Source organism: Lithobates pipiens, unplaced genomic scaffold (assembly GCF_037356315.1).
Source record: "Lithobates pipiens isolate NorthernLeopardFrog02 unplaced genomic scaffold, aLitPip1_a1.2 Scaffold_22, whole genome shotgun sequence".
In the NCBI taxonomy this organism is placed as follows: Eukaryota; Metazoa; Chordata; class Amphibia; order Anura; family Ranidae; genus Lithobates; species Lithobates pipiens.
The window spans coordinates 304,630,581-304,652,441 of record NW_027507784.1 but is presented as its reverse complement, the minus strand read 5'-3'; the positions used below and the strand labels follow the sequence as shown (position 1 = coordinate 304,652,441).

The 21,861-nt window shown below is 40.1% G+C and overlaps 1 protein-coding gene across 1 annotated transcript; it reads right to left on the bottom strand.

Moving 5' to 3' along the window:
• Nucleotides 1-297: 297 nt before the first annotated feature.
• PRR35 (proline rich 35) lies at nt 298-21,391 on the bottom strand. The gene is made up of 3 exons (XM_077449307.1): nt 21,290-21,391; nt 3,941-5,532; nt 298-2,091 (listed from the first exon to the last, which is right to left on the bottom strand). The coding sequence occupies exons 2-3, from the start codon at nt 5,428-5,430 to the stop codon at nt 1,458-1,460; spliced, it is 2,124 nt and encodes a 707-aa protein (XP_077305433.1). The 5' UTR covers nt 5,431-5,532; nt 21,290-21,391; the 3' UTR covers nt 298-1,457.
• Nucleotides 21,392-21,861: the final 470 nt, after the last annotated feature.

Sequence of the window (21,861 nt, the reverse complement as noted above, 5' to 3'; positions counted from 1 at the left end):
TTGTTGCTACAGCTAACCTTTGTGCACTATGGGCCTTATTAAAGCGGAGTTCCAGGAATAAAAATTGAACTCCTATGAAAACAGAAGCACCCCCCCCCCCCTCCTAGTTTTTGTAAATAAATATATATATATATATATATATATATATATATATATATATATATATATATATATATATATATAGGGCTTTTTTTCTCAGAGAATAAGTGCAGGAACACAACCATGCCCGCCACACACACATACCTCCCTCTGCATACAACCCCCTCCCTCCACTGCCCTCATCTTCCCCCCCCCCCTCCTTAAAAGCTCCACCATCTGTCATATGTCTTACCTTTGTTGCAATATTAAGCTGAAACACCTATCTGGCTGTAGTACCTCCCAACATACTATACTACAGTCACTTGCAAGGGAGATCATGCAGTAGGAGCATCAACAACTGGTCACCAGGGAAAAAATGGAGACCACAAAGGGTGCCGCCTACCATGCACCCTCTCCTGCCCATGACTGCACTGAACCCTGGGTACCTGTTCTGTATCTCCCTTGTCCCTGTCCGGCACTCAGTGGTATCTGCACAGGAGATCTGACCTGTGAGAGCTACTGGGAGATAAGCTACCATTTCTAAATGCAGAAGTTGGACTTTAGTGTTACCAAGTGATAGTGGTGAGTAGGGAGCAGAAGACCTGAGCAAGAGGTGGTGGAACTGAGTTCCCCCTAGTTCCTGCTGAAAAAAGCCCTATATATATATATATATATATATATATATATATATATATATATATATATATATCATACCTTTTTGGATATTTTCTTCCGGACTTCCGTCCCATGGTGCGCGACAACCTACATCACTTCCACTTTTCTTGTGCCCTCCTCCTTCCCCTCTTTGTCTTCTGGGACCTGTGTGTGTCCCAGAAGACGATGCGGCCATTCATAAATTGACTCGCGCGCACGCAGTAGGAAACAGTGAAGCCGCAAGGCCGCAAGGCTTCACTGTCTGTTTCCCTTAGTAAGGATGCCAACACCTGCACTCCGGAGCCGATGGACAGGTCAGCTTCGGGTACCGACATCGAAGGCTCCCTGGACAGGTAAATGTCCAAATATTACAGTATTTGTACCTGCTGGCTTTTCTTTTTTTTTTCACCCAGGCTGGAACTCCGCTTTAAGGTGTATAAAATAAAACTGCCAGAGTTGCCTTAATCAGATTCAAACCCTAACAGATGTACAGACCAACATAATCTGTTACAACAATGGACAGCCCACAATGCTGTTAATTGTAGACCCACTCAGATGCTGAGAATTACACTTCAATCTCCAGTTTCAGTTTTTTCTGAAGCTTATTCAAAAAAGAAATGTCAAGTGCATGTAATGAAGTCTCAAGTAGGTTTTTCACTAACTGGAGTTTTTTTCGTTAACCTGGTGGCAGTGGTTGGGATATCAGGAACAGTAGTTTGGAGACTCTAAACATTCTCCATTTGTACACGTCCTCTACTAAATCCTACACCCGCTCCACCCCCCTCCTCTTGTGCAGGAACCTGTGTTGGCGCAACCCCATTGCTGCCAACTCTGCCATCTGGGCAGACCAGCACACTGGAGTCGGCCTCACACTTGGTGGGACGGACATAACATGTTACCAGCTCTGGGGGCAAAAGTTCTACTTTTACTACTTGTTTTGGAGAGCACTCAGGAGGAGGTATTAGTGGATTCACACTTGGTTGGACCTTTTCTGAATCTTCCTTGATCATATCTTCAGACTTCTTGATAGAAAGGTCTAGTGGACCTTCATGTGTACAGGATGCCTTCTCCAGAGCGTGGTGGATATGCAGCAGCTCCATCCTTATTTTGCCAAGTTGTTCTGACAGAGTTTTCTGTCGTCCGTTGTCATCAGACGTCAGATTGGCCAGCTTTTGCTCCACCCTTCCATATTCTTCCAGGGTTCTGGACAGATCCCCGATGAGCAGAGATGCATTGACTGCCATAGTTTCTGAATTTTCTGAAGTGGTCTCAGATCCTCTTCTCCTCTTACTGGTGGCCACCTCAACAATTGGGCTTTTCTCCCTCCAGTGATCAGGAGTGGTTATGGGAGAACAAGGGCTAATAAAGAAGGAAAAAATAAATTTAATATTTTTTAGAAGATCATTAAACTAAAACACCAGTTTATACTTTTTCTCTGTAAAATGTATGTGATTGGGTCTTGTTTTATTGTGGTTTCCTTCATATCTACCATGACTTTGAACCTTGGCTATTCAGGCTATGATCACAATAACTCATTTATTTATTCAGTGATTTCACACATATAATATGCTGTTAGGACACGCCCCCAAGCAATTGTATTATGAATATTATGACAGTCCTTATAGGCTTTACTTTCAACAGTACAATATTATTGCAGCTATTCAACTTTAGACAAATCCTAGAAAATACAATCTTTTCACCCACCCTTGGATAATTAAGGAAAAACACTCACAACTGGACAAGACAGAGTCTGAATATTCATTTTAACAGGCTGCACAAATGTGTTCACTTAACGTTATGCAACGACTGTCACAGTTGTACATCCTTCTCAGGGTGCATCTTACACCAGCAAGACTCTTCAATCTGTGCTAGATGTGCAAGGGACCATGGTGACCTCATCCACCTATTATGGAGATGTCTCAAATGACACCTCTGCTGGAGGTCTGAAAGTCCTGGATACCCTAAATATGGTATTTAATTGTTAGGGTAATTGTTAGACGGAACCTAAATCTTGCCTTTTGGGTGTCTTGGATCATCTGCCGGTAGAGGATATCACCAGATAGGCATTGGCTCGGACTTTGTTCCAGGTCAGGAAATTAATTCTCTGACACTGGAAATCCGCTGATCTTCCCTCAAGGAAAGAATGGGTGGTCACAATGGGGGACAGATTACGCCTAGAAAAATACCTCTTCCAGCATAGGGGAAGCCAGAACAAATTCCAAGCGGTATGGTCTCCGTGGCTGGGCACACCTGGTTTGTCACCTGTTTATTTAATTTTGGACAGAATTTTGCGAATATACAGTAGTTTCATGTGTGGTATTGTTATGAGTGTATTACGAAATGCGGCATGTCGATGAATGGGTACAGTAGGGACATTGTTGGGATACTAAATTGTGATACCTTTATAGAAGGTGTACCTTTTTTCTTTTGATATGACCATCTAATTTGTATTTTTCAATTTTTTTCAATAAAAGACTTCTTTCAGATAAAAAAAAAAAAAAAAAAAAAGAATATTCATTTCACTTTATTGTAATTATACAGTACTTGTAAAGGATTTATTTGTACCCCTAATTTAGCTTGCCTGATGCTTGCAAAACCCAAAATGAGACTGGTTCTCTTGGATATTGGATAAATACATTATTAAAATTAGGCTCTATTTGCATCTTTATCTAATGCAAACATGAATTGTGTGTGGCCACTTCCACTTGTTAGCACATTTCGGTCAAAATGGCGAGCTAAACAACTTTCCTATTAGAAACTCTAGACATATTTTGTTACGTAATGATAAAATTATACATGAATATTGGCAAAAAAAATAAATAAAAAAATGAATACATTACAGCCTTGTACGCCTCCTTAAATTCCAATTTAAGGGTGCTTTAAAGGCTTCAGAAAAGTCAAAACCTGCTGAAAGACCACAAATGCTCTGTAACGTGCACAAGAAAAAATGAGCGGTATGCCCCAAAAATGAATAGAAGATGTCTATATTTGGAAATGGGTCTAGTTTATAGTACTGAGAATTTAATCAGCACTGCTGAGTGTCCGGGTGATTGGACCTTAGAACATCTTGGGGCTTTTTTAATCCTATTGCACCTTATTTTTAATATAAAATTAGTTAGACTCATGATTTTATACCATTGATGCTGTTTTTGCAGTTATACATTGAGCTACTAAACAAACTGGTGTTACTTCCAGAGGTTATATTTACCTGTTGTGGAAGGTTCTGTCCCTTTCTAGTGAAGATGTGGTCTGGTCAGTTATAATTTCTGGCTTATCTCTGTCCAACCATGTCTTTCTCTTCACACATCTTGTAGGGCTTCCTTTTTCCCATGGAGATCCCTCCGTTGTCCCTTTATGTGTGGAGTTTTCATTCATTCTCGAGGCTTGCAACCCATAAACACCTAAAATCTCTTTCTGTTGTTGGATGATTTCCCTTACTGTATGGGGTACCCATTTTGGCTCACCTTCTTGAGTTGACTTGTTATGGGCAAGAGTTGAGTTTTGCAGCTTGTCTCCAGGCCCCCAGGAAAGTAGACTATTAGCTTCTTGGGTTTTAGGTAGGCAGGTCTTCTGAGATTCCACAGGTGTCTTTGCTTTTGCAGTGGTGACAAATGGTGCGTTTGCTGGTTGACCTTGGTTCACTGTCTTTCCTGCAATTTTGGTGTCAGATGTGTTGAATGTATGATCAAAAAGCAAGGGGTAGTAGAATTGGGGAATAAATGAGGAACGTTCAGCATTTTGTAAAGCTTGGAAATGGGAGAAATGTGCTGGATGCATTAGCTGAGCTGTAGATGCTAAGAAGGGCAACTGAGCTGTGCCACTTGTCATGGCCGGATTCAGGTAGGAGAAGAGGTTGTTACTTTTTGGGTAGTTGAGGCCCAGAAGTGAGAGACCCTGATGTTCCTGATAATCAGCATATGTTGGAGGTGGGTAGCATGGAATAATATTAGTTCCGCTACAACCTATTGGTGTGTCAATTACATTTTTTTTAAGTGTGTTTGTCAATAGTTTCCACTGATCAAGCCGAGAGTTTCCTAAGTTGTTGGACATCTTTCTGGGAGCCTTTGCAAATCGCTGTTCTTCTCTATCCTTTTCACAGTGCCCTTCTAAAGAGAAGACATCAGTGATAATAAACTCTGGCTCACTTTCTTTACCTATCATCTCCCTTTTGTTCTTCAAAGCTGTTGCATCATTAACATTGGCTTCATTTTTGCCAGCAATGACCTGTAGCGGGGACACGTTCTTGCCTTTTTCCTTTGGAGCTTGACTTGCTACCTCATCCTCTTCATCTTCCAGCTTTTCATCCTCTTCTTCCATGAACCTCTGTACTTCAGAGGAAGATTTATCGACAACATGTCTCAAATTTGTAGATGATGCAGATGAATCACAAGCTTCTTGCTTGTCTCTGTTGCCTTCTGTGTGCGCTTCGTGATTCAAGTTAACTTCTGGAACAAGGAAGTTGTTTTTCTTGTAGGGCCAGTCAGACTCTATTAGAAGGGACAATGAGTTCTTGCACAGACTGTATTTCATGTGGTTGTAGAGGTGTGACTTTTCCATGCATGTAAAGGGGCACTGGAAGCATTTGTAGTTGTATGGCTTTCCCCATGGTCGAGGGATATAATGAGGCTTTTTGGGTTTGCGCTCCTTATGTTTACAGGTAGGGTTTAACTTACAGCCAACTTCTTCATCTTTAGACATGGCTTGTAGTAGTCTGGTCTGACAACCAGGTGCCTTATAAGAACAAATGTTACTATGCCCAAGTTTACACAGCGTTATAGTAGTCAAACAGCACAAACAAACCTGTAGAAAGAAAATACAGAAAATACATGAGTAAGAATCTTTATGATATAATATGTCAAATTGTCTCTTTACCTAGCTGTAACTTTATCTGCCTTATAGAAAATTGGAACCACTGTCATAGCAACTAATCTTTACTTTTATTGGTGCAAAATATTGAATAAAAATTTACCTCTAGCTGATTAACCTAAAATAATGCTACACAAAATAAAACTATTATGACCTATAACAACCAGAATCATCACAATACTGTAATAGAGGATCATAGCACATGCAAACATGACATAGTTACAAAATTGTGTTCCCATGTGTCTCTATCTATCTATCTATCTATCTATCTATCTATCTATCTATCTATCTATCTATCTATCTATCTATCTATGACAAGGGTCTCCAAACTTTCTAAACAAAAGGGCCAGTTTACTGTCCTTCGGACTTTAGGGGGGCCGGAATGTAGCCATTGGACGTATAAAATGTCCTGGCATCAGGACACAATGCTCCTTTTTGTTATGCCAGTGAGGAATTGTGCCCCATTGTTGGTATCATTGGGTGGGAAGAATCATGCCCCATTGTTGGTGTCCCTGGGAGGAACTCTGCCCCATAGTTGGTGTCATTGGGATAATTTCTGCCCCATTGTTGGTATCGGGGGGGGGGGGATTATGCCCTATCGTTGGTGTCAGAATGTCAGAAGATGAAATCATGCCCCAAGCTCCATGTAAAAGTAAGCAAAAGGCCGCATCCGGCCCCCAGACCAAATTTTGCAGACCATTGATCTATGACATAAAAGTCATAGTATACCTTTAGTCGGCTGGAGCCCTTGAATTCCTTATGCTAATAATGACTTTCTGAATGTCACTGCTGGCTCCATTTAACAAAATTCTGATTTTATGATAGGTTTTTATGATAGGTTGATCAGGCACCAGGCACTGCCTTGTAGGAGGTGGGAGCTCAGATACTCCAGTTTTACATGGAAGGGGTAGGTGCCAAAAGTGTGTTCTGGCACATTATGGGCCTTCTATGCAAAACATCCTAAGTTTCTAATTGAGGCAGGAATTACAGGTAAATATACAATAAGAGGAAGCCACACCTAACAGATGGAGCACAACAATGGATCCAGGCATCCAACACTCCTGGAAAATTGAAGATTCTGCTGATGTCCATAGCTCTGAAAGAAGATTCGAGGAATGGGTGGTGAAATATATGGACTATAGTTCTCTTCTTTTCTGTTTCAATAGTATTTATTGAAAGTGTTTTACAAAGGTTAGAAAGGTAGACATACTGTAAACACAAAAATAAGGCCTAAAAACAGCCTTGCTTCAATCAACCAAACTTGAACAAAGTGCAAAACCGTGACACGGGTGGCATAAAGTGTTCACTTATAGATTACAATAGTAAACTATGGGAATGCATACTGACAGTCACAAGATCACCAGTATTATCACCAATTTATATTAATTTTACAAACTTTAAAGAAAAAAAAGGGGGGGGGGGAGAACCCTAGTTGCGAGTGAAATTATAGGCTATGCAGTGGGAGGAGAATCGAGCATCCTTCAGAGAGAGACCCCTCCTCCTCTCATCCTGCCTGTTGGGGCAGAGAGAGAATAACAAATTCCAACAAACACAAAACAAGGTTCCCCAACCACACATTAATCAAAAAGCACTTTGCTGAAGAGGGGAAACGGGGAGAGAGGGCCCCCCCAAGTCCAATCATTCTTAAGGAATAGATGGAGAGGACAGGTAGAGCCAGAAATAAAGGGAAAAAGAAGAGGGGGGAAGAGATAAAGAAGGAATAAAAGAAGAAGAAAAGAAAGAAGAAGAAAAAACGAGTTCTCTTCTTTTGAAGTGAGTTGCTTTGGGGATGGAAGTATAGAACCTTACTTTGCTAACTAATAATGAAATAATAAGCAGTTATAAGCAGGTCAAATTGTGGTTCAGTGATTCAGTGAGCACTAAAGCAATGGTGGAAGTTAAAGCTCCAAAGCCTGCACCTTTAAAAACAAGTCACCAATGGCATCTTCCATATTTTGATCCTAACAACGTTTCCTTTTAAACCAATTGGATGACTCTTTTTAGTTTGTACCAATGAACCAGCCAATGAACCAGCCAAAATTCAATGGTGGTTGTCCCTACTGGTACCACTTCACTCAACATCCTTTGAATGAAAAATCAAAGGATTCGGGTTTTAAAATTGTCAGCTCAATACCACCGGCATCCAATCAGGTGCAAGCACTGTTCAGTTATGTCAGAATACGATAGCTGCAGTGGGAGATTTGTCTATCAACGTTGTTTAGTGTTGATGGAACAATCTTTGTGTTTAGAGATAGTATGGGATTTTTTTTGGTCCAAAAGATTAATCCAATTGCTATCTATGGGTTTTAGGAAGGAATTTTCTCCCACCTCTTAAGACATTATCGAAAATAGCTGCACAGGGAAGGTGGGGGGATTGTTGTCTTGCCTTCCTATGGGCAAGCTCTGCTAGAATTTTGGAAATGATTTGAAAAGGAAAATAGATTAACTTTTTTGAGGTATGGGGGTGAAAATAAGAAAAGCATAAAGTAAGATATTAAATATCTTGCAATTATTTGCTGGGTATAAAAGAACTGAGCCTTTTGGTCTTCTTCTTGGTCCCCCATGGTGTGTTGGGGAGAAAGGAGAAAAGATGGGGGAGGCAGAGACAGGTGTTTGAGCCGCGCTCTCTGAAAACACTTCCCAACATATCCTCTTGGTCTGCTGGATTCCTCTACCTGCCACAAGACATTACTTCCACTGGTCTGTCAGGCAAGGCACGGGGGGACCTGCCTGAGGGGAACACTGCGTCAGGGACCCTGCACCTGTGCATGGGAATTACTGTATCACTGCACAGTCTCATACTGAGGGCAGCCTCTAACCAGCCAGGGGGGAAAGACAGGCAGAGAGCATTGTAGGGAGGGGGCAGATGAGAGACAAGCAAGCAAGGAGACAGGGAAGACTGCAGCAGTAAGCAAGAGGTGTTCAGAGACCCTTAGTTAATAAAGCAAAGAGGAACATGCAAAGATCTGTAACCCATAGCAACCATTTAGAACCCTTACCCCAGTGACACCCACAAACTGGTTGCCACTGACTAACGCTTTTGGTTTGATTCACCAATTTAATGAGGAAGAGTTCAGCCATAGCGATCAAGTTATAAAAACCTCTTTGACTTGTTTGAATCTAAAATCTGATTGGTGTGGGTAACTGCACATTTCATTATAGTGTTTTTGGATAACATAGATATGTCTAACTTAGAGTAAATATATTAGGCCCATTTTTCAGGCGGATTTGAGCAGGCCACCCATTGACTTCTATGGGCAGGAGAATGTCAGCGGAGATGTGTCCGCTGATACCTGCCTGCCATCCGATCCAACAAGATCCGCTCAAAACAGACAGATGGCGATACATTCGTCATCTGTCCAGTGGATCGAATGGGAGCCGATGAAAATTGACAGGCTGTCCGTTTTCATCCGATCCCTCCATAGAGGAGAGCGAGGCTCTGACAAGTCCATCCCTGCACAGTGAGGAGAGACGGACCTGTCATCCGCCTGCTCAGCAGGGATCGACAAAGCGATCTCTCGCTGAGCAAGCAGAGTTGGTCCAGCGGATCCGCTCTGTGTGAACCCAGCCTTAAACAGACCCTATCCCTAACTGTAAACAATTATAAGCAAAGCACAAAAAAATTGTATTTTCAATTCTTGCTTGCAGTGTTTTCATAAATTAATTTTTATTATTTTGCAAAGTGCCTTTGAACTTGCTACAGAGATTGATTATTCCAAGAAGAGTCAATTCCCTAGCACAGCCTCTCCCTCCTTGCCAAAGTGCTCTCCTCTTCTTGTAGTGTCTAATTACTCTCGATACTGGTCCAGCTCCTCTGCTCCTCTGCCCCTCTTTTTACCCGCCTATATAACTTTTTTTGTAGCTGCCAGGGGAGGAACAAGGGAAAGACTATAGAGTGTCATTTGAGTGACAGTTGTGAGTCTGCTGGGGATGCTGACATTGTATGCAAGATGGTGGCAAACAGCAGCAGTCTCTGGGCTTTTATATGTCTACACAAGGGAGGCTTTTATAAGTAAATAACATGCATAAATGTTAAATGCACATATAATTCTATGGAAAAGTTTTTGGATGAAATTATTGATATGGCGACAGGGTCTCCTTAAGTTGATTTTGGTGTCTTTATAGTGCTTGGTGCCCAGCAGGGATGTAGCTATGCTATTTTGGGTCTCCAATATTAATATGAACTAGGGCCCCACAATGTTCTTATTACACTCATAAACAGACTACTATCAGACACGCCATATGGCTGTTTATCTTAGTGTATACTGCACCTTCCTGAGCAGAAACAGTGGTGAGATGTATGTCTGTCTATAGCTAGGCTGTGCCTACTGATGACTGAATGGTGTTTCCCATTATTTCCATTAGAAATACTTATTCTTTACTTTAAAAACAGTTGACAGATGTGCTATTGCATTTTCATTTCACAGCTAATTGCTGAAAGGTGAAGTCAAATGTGTGTGACATAAGTTATTGCAGGGTTTCTCAACCAGGGTTCCTTGAAACTCTAGGGTTCCTCCAGAGGTTGCTAGGGGTTCCTTGACCAATGAGCAATTTCTATCTCTTGAATGAGTTCCCAATGACAACATTGATCTTTTTATCTATCTGTAAGGGGGTAACTCTTCCCAATGATCACAAGTGTAAGGAGAAGTCTTCCCACTGACCATCACATTAATGAATGAATTAATTATGAATTAATTAATAATTTCAGCTGGAACTTGCTGGAACTCAGTTCCACCATCTCTGGCTCAGGCCCTCTGCTCCCTGCTCACTACTATCACTTGTAAACACAGAAGTCCAGCTTCTGTGTTTACAACTGACAGCTTGTCACCCAATGGCTCCCACGGATCTAATCTGAGTGGCCCCCACTGAATGCCAGGTGGGGACGAGGGAGATTCAGGTGCCTGGGGTGCAGTGCGGATGTCAACACCCCCACTGGATGATCGTCCCACAAGTGAGAGAAGTGGAGCCAACTACAGTGTGTGGGGAGGTACTAAAGCCGACTGGGTGCTGCGGCCTAATACAGAAACAAAAGTAAGACATGTGGAATATGGTGGAGCTTTTAAGGGGTTTGGGAGAAGATGCGGGGCAGAGGAGTGTATATATGTGTGTGTGTGTGTGGGGGGGGGGGTATTGCATGCAGAGGTCAAAGCTGAAAAGAGGTGAAAGTCAGATGTGGATGGGGTAAGCAACTGTGGAAAAAAGACTGAACTCTGCACTCTGTATGCAGTGCACCCCCGAACACTACACTCTGTTTGTAACACCCCCCCCCCCCCCCCCTTCCCGAACTCTCTGTAAGTAATGCACTCCTTATTATTCCTATGTGTGCATATCAGTTGTCCCTGTCTTTATGTTTGTGCTGGGTCAGTCCATTTAATGTTTGTAAAACCTAAAGGGTTAATGTTGTCTGCTGTATTTCTGAATGAATGACCGTTCAAATAATCGTCTGACAGATATTTATCTTGTGCGTAGAATGTCTGTATTGCATGGGAGCTCATAAGCAAGAGGAATCTCAAAGGCATAAAGGTGGTCATGTGTCCTCACTCATAGGTCATTTTGAGTGGTATAAGTACTTTTAGAGATGGAGTAACAAATAACCCTTCATAGGCTTTAATAAGCAAATAAGGCTCATAGTATTAAGGGGAGTCTCAGAAAAGCTCTGTCAGATGTGTAAGTCAAAGTACAGTCATAAAGCACTTCTAAATACTTAGCAATCAAGTTTGTATTTTCTCTCTGTGCTTGCGTGGGATTCCCACATGTGCTCAATTTTCATCCAATGAGCTAGAAGCATGCTGGTCAATTCATAGCATCCCCCAAACTGGACCTACTACTACTCCCTTTGTGCAGCCACCACGGAGGCTCTGGACGGTGCACTTCTTCAGGGTCAGGGATTGGCTCAGTGTTCTCTGTAATGTGCTACAGAAGGAAGCCATCTCTTTATAAATACCTAAAACAAATACTTATTTTTTCTAATTGCCCTAACTGTATGAAAAGTGACAAGATGATACAGATTGTTATAGGCTACAGCAGTTTGCACATGATCATTGCTCTTTGCACTATTTTTGAACAGAGTTTCAGAAAAGCACTGGAAATATAATAAAAACAAGGTTTCTTGGAATGGTGTATGGTATCTTAGAGCCATGGAGGCAGTCACAGAGCAGCAAAGGGTGTCTCACAGCTGCACAGGCAATTATATATTTGGACAGGGGGTCTCGAAGCTGTGCAGGCAGTCACATTGCAGCACAGGGTGTCTCTGAGTTGTGCAGACAGTCACATAGTTGAATGCTGTACCCCAGAGCTGTGTAGGCAGTCACATGGTTGAATACTGTACCCCAGAGCTGTGTAGGCAGTCACATGGTTGAATACTGTACCCCAGAGCTGTGTAGGCAGTCACATGGTTAAACAGCTGTGTTGGCAGTCATAGCAGCACAGGGTATCTTAGAGTTGTGTTGGCAGTCTTATAAAGGCACAGGGTGTCTCACAGATATGTAGGCAGTCATATAGTTGGGCAGGGTGTTTTAGTGCTTATAGATTAAAGGCAGCCATATAGCAGTACAGGGTGTCATAGAGCTGTGCAGGCACATCGCAGTCTCAGAGCTGTGCAGGCAAGTCATACAGCAGCACAAGGTGTCTAAGGGATGTGAAGGCAATCGCATAGCAGCACAGGATGTCAAAGTGCTGTGCAGGCAGGCACATAACAGCACAGGGTGTCTTGGAGCTGCATATGGTATCACAGCAGCAAACAGGTAGTCACACCTTGGCACAGGGTGACTCAGAGCTGCACGGGCAATCGGTGGTACAGGGTGTGTTATGCAGGCGGTCAGTTACTTAGAGTGGCTTAAACCTGTGCAGTCACATAATTGGACAGGGTGTCTTGGAGCTGTACAGGCAGTCACATAACAGCATAGTGTATCAAAGTGCTATGCAGGCAATCACATACCAGCACAGAGTGTCTCAGAGTGTCTTATACCTGTGCAGGCAGTCACATAATTAGGCAGGGTGTCTCGGAGCTAAACAGGCAGTCACATAGCAGCATAGGGTATAAAAGTGCTTTACAGGCAGTAACATAATAATACAGGGTGTCTCAGATCCATATGTGCAGCGCCAAGCAGCACAGGGAATATCAAAGATACACAGGTTGTCTAAGAACTGTGCAAGCAGTCACATAGCAGTGCAGGCTGTCTCAGACATGCACATGCTGTCTAAGAACTGTGCAGGCAGTCACATAGCAGTGCAGGCTGTCTCATACATGCACAGGTTGTCTAATAACTGTGCAAGCAGTCACATAGCAGTGCAGGCTGTCTCAGACATGCACATGGTGTCTAAGAACTGTGCAGGCAGTCACATAGCAGTGCAGGATGTCTCAGACATGCACAGGTTGTCTAAGAACTGTGCAGGCAGTCACATAGCAGTGCAGAATGTTTCAGACATGCACAGGTTGTCTAAGAACTGTGCAGGCAGTCACACAGCAGCACATGATGTCTCAAAGCTGCACATGGTGTCTAAGAACTGTGCAGGCAGTCACATAGCAGCACAGAATGTCTCAGAGCTGCACATGGTGTCTAAGAACTGTGCAGGCAGTCACATAGCAGCACATAATGTCTCAGAGCTGCACAGGTTGTCTAATAACTGTGCAGGCAGTCACATAGCAGCACAGGGTGTCTCAGAGATGCACAGGATGCCTTAGATCTGTGCAGGCATTAACACAGAAGCACAGGGTGTCTCAGAGCTGCACAGGGTGTCTCAGAGCCGTAACAGGCAGTCTCAGAGCAGCTGAGAAGAGGGTTGTGTTGGTGCACACAGATTGCACCCCAGGGGATGGCACTGATGTCGGTGGGGGAGAACATGCCCATTTCCCGCAGCATCTGCTGGTGAGAGAGCCTGGTACAGACCCATTTTTCATATTCCACAGTTTGATGCCACAGGCTGCTCCCAATAACTACCAAATGGTGCAGCCTCCTGTGTATGGGACCCCTAGGGGTCCGACAAAAGCCCCTGCGGGGCCACAGACTGCTGGTTACATCTTGAGCACCAACACAGAACACAGCTAACCCTCTCCATGCCATTAGCCACTATTCATCATACAGAGGACACTGAGCATAGACTAAGAATGCACAAAAAGCTGCATGTGTGAGGATAACATATAACACCCGTAATCATATCCACTACAGGCTTATTTAATATAAGAGTAGAAAGTGCAATGGATATATGCAGAGTGCAGTGACACATGCTGACCAATGAGATCTAACCTTTCACCAATTTAGAGCAGTCAGCTCCATGAAAGATGATTGCTTATCGGTTGTTTTCACTTAATAGACTTTTAATATAGTAAACATTTCTATCTTTTTTTTCAGATATGTTTGTAGAAAGTATTTTCACCCAACTTGGTCATTCCACTGTTTATTCAAAGTTAAGAATGTAGTGTTGGCCTGACTTTATGGACAATGAGGCATAGGGCTGTTTCCCATAGCAACTATCAATTCTATAACTGGCGTGGGAAAAGGGAAACACTGAATCTGGACGGTTGTTATGGGCAACATCGCCACTATTCATTTCTCCATTCTTCTTTAAGCAGTGTTATATATTAGCGTCCATTCTTCGCCCAATAGCAAGACAAATGACCAGTTCCAATATCACCTGCAAATATTACAAGGCATATTATGACACACACACAGGTTTTCCAAAACCTTAGATAATCTCTATGACATCAGATGTCCTTTGTGTTCATCAGATGGATTCCACCAACATACAGCCCCAAAAAACAAGGGAGGCAAAGCAGATCTATCACTGGTGGAACATAGTTACATGTCTACAGGAAAGCTAAAGGTTCCTTTGGGGAAATACCAGTAGGATAGGTCCAGACCTTGTACAATCTCCCTTATTTTTGGGTTGCCACTCTCTCCTCTTTCTATAGGACCAAAGCAACCATTAAGAAAGGTTCTGACCAGGAAACATTGATGGAGGTTGGTCAGTTTGAGCATGCATATTTTTTACTATTGTGTTCTTGTTCCCATGCCTAAATCTTGCTATAGATCTGTCCATCTGGATCCATCAAGCACTCCCGTACAGTGTTCTAAGTCCTGATGATGGAGGTTGTTCATTTTCCCCTTAAAACACGTTGGATGCTTTTCATGCTGTGTCCAGTTGAAATAATAAAAACATTGGACTCTTGCCATGTTCATTTAGCGCCCTCATTGGTTAAATATATTTGGGTTCACCCTGTCTGGGTGACCCTGATTCTTTTTCTGCCAAACCCAAGTAACTAGAAATGAAGGTTCAAGGAAGGAAAGGATGACCCCTGGAAGTCGCACATCTATGGTGTCCTGCTACGATGAATGGAGGGGCAACCTTAGCCTGGACTCTGACCAGGCCACACCTCCAACATGTTTCACTCCGCCCCCCCGGAGCTTAGACATGAAGACTGACCCCCTGTGACCATTTGAAAGTTTGTGTCCAATGGCTCACTCTCTTTGAACTTGCATGTCTGACTGTCCTCTAATACCTACCATCACTTGAGGTCATTCGTAGATGTGATGCTGTGCCGTGCTGACAAACTGGGATTTTAATCAAACATTTATATCATTACGGTCAGTTCTCATTGCCACCATGCTTTTCCTGTTCTCATTAGAGTCAGGCACTTTGACTCTAATGAGGCATGCTGCAGTTTGGATGCGTTGGCCAGAACTTACCCATTTAAGTCCATTGAATATATACTATGTTACCAAAAGTATTGGGAAGCCTGCATTTACACACACATGAACTTTAATGGCATCCCAGTCTTAGTCTGTAGGGTTCAATTTTTAGCTGGCCCACCCTTTGCAGCTATAACAGCTTCAACTCTTCTGGGAAGGCTGCCCACAAGGTTTAGGAGTGTGTCTATGGGAATGTTTGACAATTCTTCCAGAAGCGCATTTGTCAGGTTAGGCACTGATGTGGATGAGAAGGTCTGGCTCACAGTCTCTGCTCTAATTCATCCCAAAGGTGTTCTATTGGGTTGGGGTCAGGAATCTGTGCAGGCCAGTCCAGTTCCTCCATACCAAGCACTCATCCATGTCTTTATGGACTTTGCTTTGTGCACTGGTGCCCAGTTATGTTGGAAGAGGAAGGGGCCATCCCCAAACTGTTCCCACAAAGTTGGGAGCATGAAATGGTCCAAAATGTCTTGGTATGCTGACATCTTAAGAGCTCCCTTCACTAGAACTAAGGGGCCAATCCCAAGCCCTGAAAAGCAACCCCACACCATAATCCCCCCTCCACCAAATGATTTGGATCAGTGCACAAGGGAAGGTCCATAAAGACATGGATGAGCGAGATTGGGGTGGAGGAACTTGACTGGCCTGCACAGAGTCCTGACCTTAACCTGATAGAAAACCTTTGGGATGAATTAGAGTGGAGACTGCGAGTCAGGCCTTCTCCTCCACACCAATGCCTGACCCTCCAAATGTGCTTCTGGAAGAATGGTCAAACATTCCCATAGACACACTCTTGTTGACAGCCTTCCCAGAAGAGTTGAAGCTTTTATAACTGCAAAGGGTGGGTCAACTAAATATTGAACCCTACGGCCTAAGACTGGGATGGCATTAAAGTTCATGTGCGTGTAAAGGCAGGTGTCCCAATACATTTGGTAATATAGTGTAGATGTTTAAAACCACATTGCAACTCACCTGAGTCATGCATGGGTGCAACTGATGCAGATCACTATTTTAGTGTATAAACTGGTGCTGTGCACACCATCAGATATAAACCAAATGTAAAACGAACACCCACCTGCTCTTTAATAGCAAACCCCACCCCTTTATTGTTATCCTATCCTTACTACACTTGTTGTTGCTGGGTGCTCAGGAGGACATATAGAGTTGCCTGAACATTATGTCAGTAGCAGTTTCTGTAAGAAAAAGCCTAGGCATTTGACCACATGATCTCTGCTGAAGAGGACGACCAGTCAATCTAAAATCAGATTTTTCCTTTTTTTAATACCCAACTCCAGGAATTAAGCAAAATCTACCCATGCAATGCTCATTATGACTAGGGGTTAATGAAAAGGCTGCATTACTTTCTTTACCCTCCTCTGCTTCAGCCAGCACCCGCACTGTCCTTTTTTTACTCTGGCTATGGGTGATCCCTTGGCATTATCACATACAATGCAGGGCTAGTAACCTGGCATTATATGTGGAGAAGGCAGGACTGGGACTGCAGCCTTGGGTGCCTTAGAGAGGAGGCATTGAGGGACCTCTCGAACAGCTGAAGGAACCTCGTTGGAGCAAGGAATAAGGTAAGTATGTCAGCTCTCACCCCTTGACCAATACCTGCCCTTGCTACATAAATACCACCAGGCTTACTCAACAAACAGTACGAGGAGAAAAGCACCAGGGGCCCATTTACACCAGTGCATTGTGGTAACTTGAGGGAAACAGGCAATTTTTCCTGGGCACTACCACAATGCCACTACCAACAGTGCAATGTGGGGTGGTGCCTGATTTTATGTAGGTTGTGGTACATAGGCAGCCTATTTAAAAATGCAACACACTTCAACATATACCATGGGTTATCCACACCTGCATTACTGCAGCTTTGCAGTGTGACGGCACCTAAGTGCAGTGCCTGGAAATTCATTTTGATGAAGTCAGACCAGAACATGATGGATTGTGATTGGATACTAGGGGAACTGAACTTTGCACCTAGCTCTTTGCAGTGATTTTTTTAAATAGGCCTATATATATATATATATATATATATATATATATATATATATATATATATAGATTGTAAGCTCTAATGAGCAGGGCCCTCTGATCCCTCCTGTATTGATTTGTATTGTAAGTGTACTGTCTGCCATCATTTTGTAAAGCGCTGCGCAAACTGTTGGCGCTATATAAATCCTGAATAATAATAATAATAATAATAATATGGACAAGTGATCAACTCTTATTTTAAATACAACAAAGAGCAGATTCATGTCCTTAATAAAATGACACATAAATGCTCACAGTTATTTATAAACATTCTATTAATAAGAATATTACAGCTGGATTGCGAAATAGAAATAGTCAATAGGGTTGATTTACTAAAAGCAAGCAGGCTGTTCACTTTGCAAATCAAATTTTCCCTTAGCTTGATGAAAATGGTGGAATTTCACTTAGCAAAGGTTACCCAAGCACGTGCAAAAACAAACAAAAAACAAACAAACATATTTTTGCTTTCACGTGATTGGATGATGGGAGACAGCAGAGCTTCGCCTCATTCATGCGCAGGTGTAAATTCCCTTCACAAATAAATTCTCTTTCATAGTGAACAACCTTTTCGCCTTTAGTAAATCCACTCTAGTGAGTTAAAACCTATGCCCTTCGCTGTCACTTCTGTAATATATCTTATACATAATATTGGTAAGGGATGATATTTGACGGTCCATATAGGCTGCACTTTAAGCATTTTCATTGCATTTTTCATTGCTGTAATAAATAGACAGTCCCGTCCTATCTATTATTTCAACATAGGAAGGGGCCAGAAGATCGTAAAACCCAAATATTCACATCATCTGGGGTAACTGATTGTACTTCCAGTTGGGCAAGCTTTTAAGTCGATCAGATATAAAGCATGAGTTTGACTCAAAGGTCAATGTATAAAACACAATGATCAGATTTAAAGAATTATGTAATGTAAATACAATTTAAACTTACCTATAATACAATAAGTTTGAGTCAAAAAGCTAACAAACCAGAATAAGAAGACTTTTTTTTTTTATTAAAGTGACAGTTATTTTCAGTCCCCATGAGATATGAAAATTACAGTCACATGGCCAAATGAAAATACTTATCCATGTGTGAAAGCTTTGAAAATCGAGTCTTATACATTCTAACTGAACGGTCCTCCGTCTCCGCATTATTGAGATCAAGATAAGAGTTGGCTATGCATTGTCTGCTTTGTTTTTTAACAATAAAAATCAGATTTATGTTTTCCACACATTCCATTCACTATGATAAACAGGTTTCTTGCAATTGTTGTTACTGCAAAGTTCTCAAGGTTTAATCATTGATAAAAAACATTAAAATGACTTGACCGCTGCAGCTAATTATATTATTTTTATTGCTGATAGTGTGGTTCTACTGGTTAAACACGTCGCTTCTTAAAATTGGAGACAGCAATGGAGAGCAATATCCACACTACAAGATTCTCGAAATAAATGTGTCTAAAATTTCCGTAGTCGTCGTTAGCATTTACATTGCATTGTATTTGAAAGCACTAATATTGTTGCAAAGTAAATTATTATCATTATTTCATATTGACAAGCTGAAATATATACACGTCAAATCATTCTGAACCTCCAACTCTGCAAGCTGTGCTTTGCGCCAAAAAACTATTGAGCATTTTATTCTTTACAAATATTCTTCACAAATAATAACTTTATATTAAAGTAGCAGACCTTTCCAAAAATAATTACATGCCCAGATCCAGCATAGAAAAAAAAGTTTTTGGTTTTATTGTATTTTGTATTTATTTTTATTAAACAAATAAAAATATAAAAAAAAACATTAAAATTACTGTATAACTACCATTATAAATGTATCTATCTATCTATTTCTTTCTTTTTTCTATCTTCTATCTATCTATCTATCTATCTATCTATCTATCTATCTATCTATCTATCTATCTATCTTTTCTTTCTTTCCATCTTCTATCTATCTATCTATCTATCTATCTATCTATCTATCTATCTATCTATCTATCTATCTATCTATCTATCTATCTATCTATCTATCTATCTATCTATCTATTTATTTCTTTTTTCTATCTTCTATCTATCTATCTATCTATCTATCTATCTATCTATCTATCTATCTATCTATCTATCTATCTTTTCTTTCTTTCCATCTTCTATCTATCTATCTATCTATCTATCTATCTATCTATCTATCTATCTATTTATCTTTTATCTTTTTCTCTATCTATCTTTCTTTTTTTCTTACATCTATCTATCCATTTATCTATCTATCTATCTATCTATCTATCTATCTATCTATCTATCTATCTTTTATATTTTCTTTAGTTCTTTCATTCTTCTATCTATCTATATATCTATCTATCCATTTATCTATCTTCTATTTTTTCTATCTATCTATCTATCTATCTATCTATCTATCTATCTATCTATCTATCTATCTTTCTATCTATCTATCTATCTATCTATCTATCTATCTATCTATCTTTTATCTTTTTCTCTCTCTAGCTTTCTTTCTTTCTTTTTTTCTTACATCTATCTATCCATTTATCTATCTATCTTTTATCGTTTCTTTAGTTCTTTCATTCTTCTATCTATCTATCTATCTATCTATCTATCTATCTATCTATCTATCTATCTATCTATCTATCTATCCATATCTTTCTATCTATCTATCTATCTATTTACCTATATTTTATCTTTTTCTCTAGCTAACTTTCTTTCTTTTTTTCTTACATCTATCTATCCATTTATCTATCTATCTTTTATCGTTTCTTTAGTTCTTTCATTCTTCTATCTATCTATCTATCTATCTATCTATCTATCTATCTATTTACCTATATTTTATCTTTTTCTCTAGCTAACTTTCTTTCTTTTTTTCTTACATCTATCTATCCATTTATCTATATTTTATTTTTTCTATCTATCTATCTATCTATCTATCTATCTATCTATCTATCTATCTATCTATCTATCTATCTATCTATCTATCTATCTATCTATCTATCTATCTATCTATCTATCTATCTATCTATCTATCTATCTATCTATCTGTCTATCTATCTATCTATCTGTCTATCTATCTATCTGTCTGTCTGTCTGTCTATCTATCTATCTATCTATCTATTATCTTGTATTTCTTTCTTTCTCTTTCTTTCTTTCTTTCTTTCTTTCTTTCTTTCTTTCTTTCTTTCTTTCTATCTATCTATCTATCTTTTATCTTTTCTTTAGTTCTTTTGTTCTTCTATCTATCTATCTATTTATCTATATTTTATCTTTTTCTCTATCTATCTTTCTTTCTTACATCTATCTATCCATTTATCTATCGTTTATCTATCTATCTTTTCTTTCTTTCTTCTACCTATCTATCTATCAATCTTTTTTTTTTAAATATATATAATATAGCAGCCAACACCAAGTAAATTTACCTTTCAGTGAAATCTGAATAAATATTATTCTATCTATCTATCTACTTTCTGACTACTGGTTTTACATAATAGACAAATATATAATTCTTTCTTAATAAATATTACAACAGTAACTAATACACATACGGTAGTTATCTTTGCTTGCAGAATACTAGCAATATTTAAATCATTAACCCTCTTAATATATTTGTTATCAGTATTTATCAGTGTAATGACAGTAATCAATAATATGCTAAAAATCATTAGTTATCTAGATAATATCGAATACTATTCATTGGATAAAAGCATTTTTAATTATGTGTGCAGATAGATTGACATAACTGATAATGTCTAAACCTAGTTTCTAGAATCTAGTTTCTCTCACTACAACATAAAGATTTTTTTCAATTCTGTGCAGATACATTTTGACTTGATTATTTTCCATAGAATATTAGAAAAGTAATATTTGTTTTCTCTGTTCTAATGAAATATTGCAATGAAATGAAATCTCCTAAGTATAACTAATGATAAATGCCATGAGATGTATAAAAGTATTGGTGTGAGTACTTACATTGATGTGCTGTATTGACAGATGAGCTCCTTGCTGGCTCCTCTCCCTCTCTAAAATGTACTAAAGCTCCAATGTAAAAGGACAAGACCGGTCAAGTGTGGAGCCCCCATCTAAAGAGGGGATTGGCCAAGCTAGACTCTACCCATTCCTTAAAGAAGGAGGAGGGACCTATTCCCCTAAACAATACAACATCCAGCTCTACAGGCTGCCAATAAATGCATTCCAACATTAAAAATCAGAAAGTCTTTATTTATAATGTAAAAAAATATGTTTTTACACTGTTAATATCTGCTCATTAGTACTGTCTGGATTTTTTTTTTTTTACTGTTTTGATGGAAATGGAAAAAAAATAAACTCGGGAAATACATTTGATATTTAGCTGACATTTTCCATTGAACAAAAACAAAACTTACTAGCTTCTGTAATATGGCTTTGAACAACGGTATACATGACCAGCTAATCAAACATTAGCTTTAAAGTGTTACCAAACCCAGGACCCTGCATTCACTATATCTGTTCTCCCACAATACACAGAACATGGAAATGCAATTATTTTAGTAGATATAAACTGC